At 59.8% G+C, this 7,498-nt stretch overlaps 1 protein-coding gene across 1 annotated transcript in view; it reads right to left on the reverse strand.

The window, feature by feature from the left end:
- Positions 1-7,191, reverse strand: part of STKLD1 (serine/threonine kinase-like domain containing 1) — a 49,764-nt gene extending 42,573 nt beyond the window's left edge. The window contains exons 1-5 of the mRNA XM_015572374.1: positions 6,828-7,191; positions 4,612-4,698; positions 2,295-2,339; positions 1,405-1,479; positions 338-439 (exon numbers count right to left, since the gene is read on the reverse strand). Of these exons, the coding sequence (XP_015427860.1) occupies positions 338-439; positions 1,405-1,479; positions 2,295-2,339; positions 4,612-4,698; positions 6,828-6,842 (324 nt within the window). The 5' untranslated portion in view covers positions 6,843-7,191. The remainder of the gene's footprint in view (positions 1-337; positions 440-1,404; positions 1,480-2,294; positions 2,340-4,611; positions 4,699-6,827) is intronic.
- Positions 7,192-7,498: the final 307 nt, after the last annotated feature.

The following is a 7,498-nucleotide window of genomic DNA, read 5'->3' on the forward strand; positions in this document are numbered from 1 at the left end:
CGCCGCCTGCGCCCACGTGCAGGGACCGCCGGGCTGGGCACTGGGTGGGCCACGGCTCCTGACCGACCGGGACCTTCTGCAGTTCCCGGCGTCACCTGCGCCTGAGCTGGGCAGCCGTGTGCACCTTGTGAACACACCCAGCTGAGCGCTGACCTGTGCACCCGGCAGCGGGCACCCACCTCCACGCGTGAACGTAAGAGCCAGGACGGCCAACACAAAACGTGAAATAAAAGGGATGCCCGACCCCGGCGGCCCTGACTCCCCTGTGCCCGTAGCCGTGGGGCTGCGACGTCACGGGGGCCGGTGGGCCCCAGGCCGGCGTCCCAGTCTGTCCTACCTCCGAGTCAATGGCGGCCCTTTTCTCCCTCGCCTTCTCAATGACCTTCTGGAAGCTTCCCTTGCTGTAGTCCATCACCAGGCAGAGGAACAGAGAGGAGGTCTGCGGGGACACGAGGTCCCTCAGGCAGGTGCCGCAGCTCTGACTCAAGCCCAGGCAAGCCGGGCGCCCTGCACGGGGCGTCATCGCGGGGACTGTGAGGGTACCACCTCCTGGGGGCAGGGAGGCGGCCCCATGAGCAGCTCCGGCTGCACCTCCAGCCTCACCCCGCCCTCGGCTCCCTCTACGCTTGGACTTTTCCGAAGGCCGCCCGGGCCTCCTGCCGCCGCACACGCGGACGCCCCGTCACAGGCTCAGCTCACACCCACCTCCTCCTCCACGGAGCTTTCCCTCCCGCAGTTAACGGTCCTCTGGCTTTCCTGTGTCTCCTTAAGTGCATTAGGGGTGCTCAGAAAATATTTGGGGGTGAGGACCTCTCCCCAGGTTTTCCTCGGGGCCCGGTGTGAGGAGGGCCCTCCACTCCTGCTCACACCCTTGGCTGGCAGCCCCAGATGGGGACCCTCAGTGGAGAGGTGACTGGGGTGACTCAGCGGGGGGCCTGGCAGCCGGTCACACAGCCCACAGGGTGAGGCGCAGGCTCGGGGCTGCCCGACCGACTGGTGCCCACTCAGCCGCTCTCAGCCTCTGAGCCCGGGAAGTGCGCACAGCACCGCCCTGCAGACCTTCTCGGGCCGAGGTCACTGTGCAGCCTGGCGCCGCGCGAGGGGGAGCAGGGACTGGCCCCTGGCACCTACTGCTCCTCTGTGACAGTCAAGACTGCCCCTTGGGGCGCAGGCTTCAGCCTGGGGCCGCCGGATGAGCTCAGCACCGGCCTCACCGCCCTGCGGGGTGACGGCCTAGGCAGGACACTGGGGGGCACCTGCTTCAGCCTCTGCTTCTTCTGTGAGCGGGGCTGACCCCTCCCTGTGGGGCTCCCCTGAGACGATGCCAGCGAGCCCCAGGGTGGCCACGTGGGGAGTCGCTGCCAGGACACGCCGGGGTTCCCGGTCCTGCCGCCGTGGACCCACCTGGCCGTTCCAGATGATGAACAGCTCATGGTAGACGGAGATGTGGGCGTGCCGGAGCTTGAGCAGCGGCATCAGCTGCGGCAGAGAGCAGAGCGGAGCCGGTCAGGGCCCTGGGTCTCGATCTGTGCTCCCCAGTCCCATATCCCAGCAAACACGCAAGCCCCCAGCTCCGGGCAGGGCGGGGCACCAGGAGAGCGTGTGGCTGGTTGGTGGCGGGAGCCACACGGTCCGGTGGCTGTGCTGTGTGACGGAGGTGCAGTGCCTCAACCTCTCTGAGCTGCCTAGCTTCGCCTGAAAATGGCGGTAACAGTGGCATCTGCCTCCCGGGGAACATGAAGGCCGAGTGACCTGGTGCAGGCACAGGGCCGGGCGTGGAGGGCAGAGCACAGGCAGGGGTGGCTGGAGAAGGTCGTGAGGCCCGGGGAGGGGTCACGGATGTGCTCACACCACCTCACCTCCTGGTCCCATGCCCCCGTCCGCAGCTGGCAGTGCTCTGAGAAGGAAGACAACCAGGCGGCAGACATGGCTACCTTAGCGACTGAGCACCAGGAGAGCACGGCTCGCGTGGAAGGTTGGGTGTGAAAGCAGGTCGCCCAGGGGGGCACGGAAGGGGAGGGAACGTGGAAAGCTGTGAGGGTGTGGGGGCTTCCGGCGGCTTTCTTTGCCTGTCAGAATGCCTGGACCCGTCCCTGCCCATCTTGTCTGCACCTGGATTTAAAAACGAGTGCTTGGCGACAGACTCCCGCCATGGGGGGCGGGAGGGGGGGCTCTGGCTTCACAGCACGAGGCAAAAACTGGACTGATCCTCCCGCCCCACCCAGGGCCCCACAGGAGGCACAGAACAGGGTGTTTGCACCACGTCCTCCAGGGGGCGCCACCCAGAGAGTTACCTCATCCAGGGCCTCATTGGCATGATGATCATCAATGCATTCCACCTGCAGAGGCATAAGAGGACTAGCTCAGTAAACATGTGGCAAGCCATCACCATCACCACCACCACCACCACCATCATCCCATCATCCCCATCACCATAATTATCACCACCACCATCAACATCACTATCATTATAACCACCACCACCACCACATCACCATGACCACTACCATTATAACCGCCACCATCATCACTATCATCACCGTCATCCCCATCACCATCAACATAATCACCACCAGCACCATCCTGGGATTAGACAGAGATCATCAGGCAAAGAAACATCACAGAAAATCAGGGTCCTCAATCTTAATGACCTGAGCCTCATGCCACAACATACCACCACCACCACCACCTTCACCACCACCACCACCACCATCATCATCACCACCACCATCACCACCACCACTACCACCATTACCATCAATTGACCAGGTGTGCTAGGCGCCTGCGATTCAGGCCCCACCATATGGCACCATATGGCGCCTGGAGATGCTCCTAAGGCAGGGATCCAAAAATGCTTGGAACAAAGGCAAGCTACTGGCTCCTTCTGCAGGGTGAGCGCAGGCAGCACCCCCCTAAGCTGCCATTAGAGGGTCCCCGTCAAACCATCTTGACAGCAGAAAAGAAAATAAAGTGTTGGCCCGAGCCACACAGCTCTGCTCCACTGGCAGAGTCTCAGCCCTACTAGGTCATTCCTCATCCAAACTGGGGAGACCGTCCTCATCACTGCAGCGGGGCCGGGTGAACACAAAAAATGGCAAAGACGGCAGGCAGGTGCAACCATCTCGTCTGCCACCAGATCCTCGCCCAGGGGGTGTGTGTCCGCTCACAAGACATACAAAGGAAGACCTCTGTAGGGGGCCCTACGTAATACTGTCAGCAAGAAAGATTAAAAAAAATAACAAGTTCATAAATGTAAAACCAACCGATAAGGCACTAAGAACAAACAAACAAAAAGGTGAAGATCTCTGTGACCGGTGATCATAGACGAAGATGCAGTTAGAGGGTTCCTCCCAGCGCCGGTGCAGACCCGGCTGCCCGGCCCGGCGCGCCTGCCTGTCCCCCTCCTGTTCCAGGGCTGGGCACGGTCAGTTCGGCCACCAGGCAGAAAGCCTTAAAAGTGTCACATCTTTTGTCCTAGAAATCCCACCCCGAGGCATTTATCCCAAGGGAACCACGGACCCTCCAGAAACGGAACCACAGGTTGTTTCTCAGAGTTGATTACACGGAGCGCACAGCTAAGTGCTTCGGCACAGGAGGGGAGCGGCGGGTCAGTCACAGCGCAGCACCAGGGCAGGGGAGGGAGAGAGCGAGAGAGAGAGAGAAACATCGACGTGAGAGAGACACATTGACTGGTTACCTCCCGCACGTGCTCCACCCGCCGGGACTGAGCCTGCAATTGAGGTACATGCCCTTGACCAGAACTGAACCCATGACCCTTCAGTCCATGGTCCAACATTCTAACCACTGAGCAAAACGGGCTAGGGCCCTTTTTTTTTTAGAAAGACTGATTTTTTTAAAAGTTCCTTGATTGCCCAGAAGGCAGGTCGTCCCAGGTAGTGGCGGCTGCTGTGCTGCCCACAGGCGGGAGGCCTGGCAGAGCAGAGGGCTCTCCACCCGCAGGGACAGTCCCGATCCCAGGGTATCCGGGCCGGCCGTCACCCAGGACTACCAAGGGGTGCCAGCTCTCTCCCCTGGACCCTGGTTCATTTGGACAATGTGGCTTGGACACCCACAGGGCTGCCCCCTCGGGTCTGCATCCGCCCTGCCATGCCAGCCTGGGGAACAGGTGGAGGAAGGGCCTGGTGCCCTGCCCTCAGCCCTGTGTGAGGCTGGGCAAGTCCCTGCCCCCCACCTGGCTCCCTGTTGGTGAAACTGGTGGCCCCCAGTGAGTGCGCCTGCCCTGGGCCCGCCTTGGAGCTGCTGGGCGCTATGTGAGCAGGCTAGCCTACAGCCTCCCGGAGCCCCGCTCCTGGCTCCTGCTTTGCTGAGTCGGCGGGAGATTAAATGAGATGATGCCTCACTGAGTAAGTGGTAGGTAAGATTGTGGTTGTTGTCGGAGGAAAAATGACATTTCTTCTCCATCAAGGTGAGCGTCACAGGTGTGGGGAAGCTCGAGGTGCCTGGGCCACCCCACATCCGTCTACCCCTGACCGGATCTGCTGGCGCCTGCAGGCGAGAGGAGCCCAGCTGTGGCATCAGGAAGCTTTCTCTAACATGGGGGTGATGAGCGGATGTTTGCCCCTCCCCCCCGCCAGGGGCGTGGCCTCTTACCTGCTTTATCACGAACTTGACTTTGGTTTCTTTCTCCCTCACCACTAGGTTCACCCCCAAGGCCCCAGGATTCAGCTCATCCAAAATCTGCCAGCGAAAAGGAGAGGCGCTTTCAGGAAACGCACGCAGCTTTCCACTTCCCACAGTGCGCCCAGCCCCAACCCCCCCAGCGGCCTCCGCCTCCCAGCCGCCCTCCAGGCACGCCCGCCTGCTCTGCAGATACAGGAACCCAAGCCCATCTCCCCATCTCTTTGGGGCTGATTCTGGAGCCCGTTCTACCACCCTCTGCCTCTTCTCCAACTTGCAGCGAGGATCAGCGGGCACCCAGGAGCCAGAACGGGGACTGTTCACTCTCTCCAGGCCCCTGTGATCCCCACTCCCAGCACCCGACTCCAAACTGGGCATCCAAACAATAAAGCAACTGGTGCCGTCGTGGTCACGGCCGTGCCTGCGCCTGGCACTGTGCTGAATGCTTTACCTGTGGTCACCACTATTTCCATCTCCACGTTCACACGGAGGAAACTGAGGCACAAGGGAGCGAGGGTCTTGCCCGAGGCCACAGCACTAATAGCGGGGGTGCCCTGGGTTAGACTGGAACTCCAGGGTCTGACCCCAGAGTCTGTGCATTGAGCCAGACCTGCGGAGAGATGGCCGCCGTGCCATGCTTGGGGGTTATGGGGTGAGGCTGGCTGAGGGAATCACATCTGCCCGAGGATGGAGGAAGGGGGGCAGGATGCAGAGGAGAGAGGTGGGGGGTGGAACCCTGGGTCCAGGGACTTTCGGGGTCCGGAAAAGTTGTGGGATTCTGTGACGCAGCCCTGTGCGTGGTCTGAGTGCCGCGCAGGGAACAACAGGGACAGTGTCCTGAGCAGTTCGTGCTGCTGCAGTGTCGCCCGTGCTGAGGTCCTCTCAGGCGGCAAATTAAGTGGAAAGACGCACCGCGTCCCAGATCAAGGCGCTATTCTAATTTGCACCTGAAAAACTTTGCTTTTTTAAAGTCTCCGGTCCCTGAAACCCTCTGCTTCACCACTGGCTGACTCCCCCCCCCCCCCCCTCCCGTGAGAGAAATCTAACTTACAAATTATTGTCAGGTTAATGACGTTTTTGCCAAGACCAAACCTGACGTTTCGTAAAGTTGACATACCATGCGGAGAAGCATTTAAACCAGTGGTTCTCAACCTGGGCTGCACATTAGAATCACCTGGGAATCTTTTTAAAACCCTGATTTCTGGGCCTCATCCTCCGGAAATTCTGTCTCTTTGTTATGGGGTGGGGCCACAGCATTAGTAACAAAGAAACAGAATTTCCGGAGGATGGGGCCCAGAAACCAGGATTTTAAAAAGATTCCCAGGTGATTCTAGTGTGCAGCCAAGGTTGAGAACCACTGGTTTAAAACACTCATTCGTCTGCATCCCGCAGCTCCCCCTTTGTGAGTTTTCCAGGTGCTACACCTTTGCTCAGGCCCTGGAGAAGGCCCCAGTCCCCTACTGGGCCTACTGACGAGGTTTTAGGGGCTTGGGGGCTCCTGATCACGAACTCTGGTTGGAGGGGGTCCTGTCTCCATGGGCCTGAGCGTGGACCCCCACAGGGGTGAGAAGGCCGGCGTTTCTTCCACTCGGAAGGCGCAGTCACGGCTGCAGTCCTTAGTTCCAGCCTTCATTTTAGACAGCGGTAAACTGAGGCCCAGAGGCAAAGGGCATGCTCCCGGAGGTTACCTTTGGAGGCCCCCTATGATAGTGGTTCTCAACCTGTGGGTCGCGACCCCTTTGGGGGTCGAACAACCCTTTCACAGGGGTTGCCTAAGACCATCGGAAAACACATATATAATTACATATTGTTTTTGTGATTGATCACGATGCTTTAATTATGTTCAATTTGTCACAATGAAAATACATCCTGCATATCAGATATTTACATGATGATTCATAACTAGCAAAATCACAGTGATGAAGTAGCCACGAAAATAATGTTATGGTTGGGGGTCACCACAACACGAGGAACTGTATGAAAGGGTCGCGGCATCCGGGAGGTTGAGAACCACTGCCTATGAGCTAGAGGCAGACACTGCCTCCCGGGGTGGGACCTCCCTTGCAGCCTCCACCGGGGTTAGACCGTTACACCAGTAGGGGTCGGGGGTGGTGGTCCAGGTCCAGGGCTTGTCCCACACCGTGGGCCCCTCGTCGCCCCAGCCTCCCCGCCAGGGGACAACTCGGCACCTTGTAATTTTCCATAACGACTCCTGTCCGCCTCCTCCCTCCGTTGGGCGCTGGGGGTGCACCCCTGGCCGGCGCCGGAGGGCAGACCCTCGACTGAGCATGCTCAGTCGGGACCGCGTCTTGGTGCGCACCCCAGCCCCCACCCTGGGAACGACCCTCAGCCCCGGGTGTGTCTGCTTGACCACGTGACCCTCCGGGCCCTAACGGTACCCGTAGCGTCCCTCTGGCGAGCAGGCCCCCAGGGCCTGGCCGCTTTAAATCTTGTGGTGGGTGGAGCCTTAAGCGCGATGGGCGGGGCCTGGAGGGGCCGCCCGGTTGGATACGCGATGGGCGGGGCCGTGCGCTGCGTGGGCGGGGCCTACGAGAGTGGTGGGTGGAGCCTCGAGTGCGCTGGGCGGCACAACTGCGAGTTTCAATTTTAGCAGAAAGGGTATCATTGTAATAAGATGAAAGGAGGCTTGCCAGCTCCCAGGCACGGTTGTGTGTCCACACCATCTCTGATCATCTGGAGAATTCTGAAGGGACCACACTGGGGCACTCCACAAAGACCTGGGGACATGAGGACAAAGGGACATGGGGCTGGGAGCCTTTCATAATTGCTAATGTTCAGATAGGATGGTGGTGCCAGTGTGTTTAGAAAGACCTTTTTGAGCACTTTGAGCTCTGTCCCC

This window comes from Myotis davidii, unplaced genomic scaffold, assembly GCF_000327345.1.
Source record: "Myotis davidii unplaced genomic scaffold, ASM32734v1 scaffold609, whole genome shotgun sequence".
NCBI classification, from domain to species: domain Eukaryota; kingdom Metazoa; phylum Chordata; class Mammalia; order Chiroptera; family Vespertilionidae; genus Myotis; species Myotis davidii.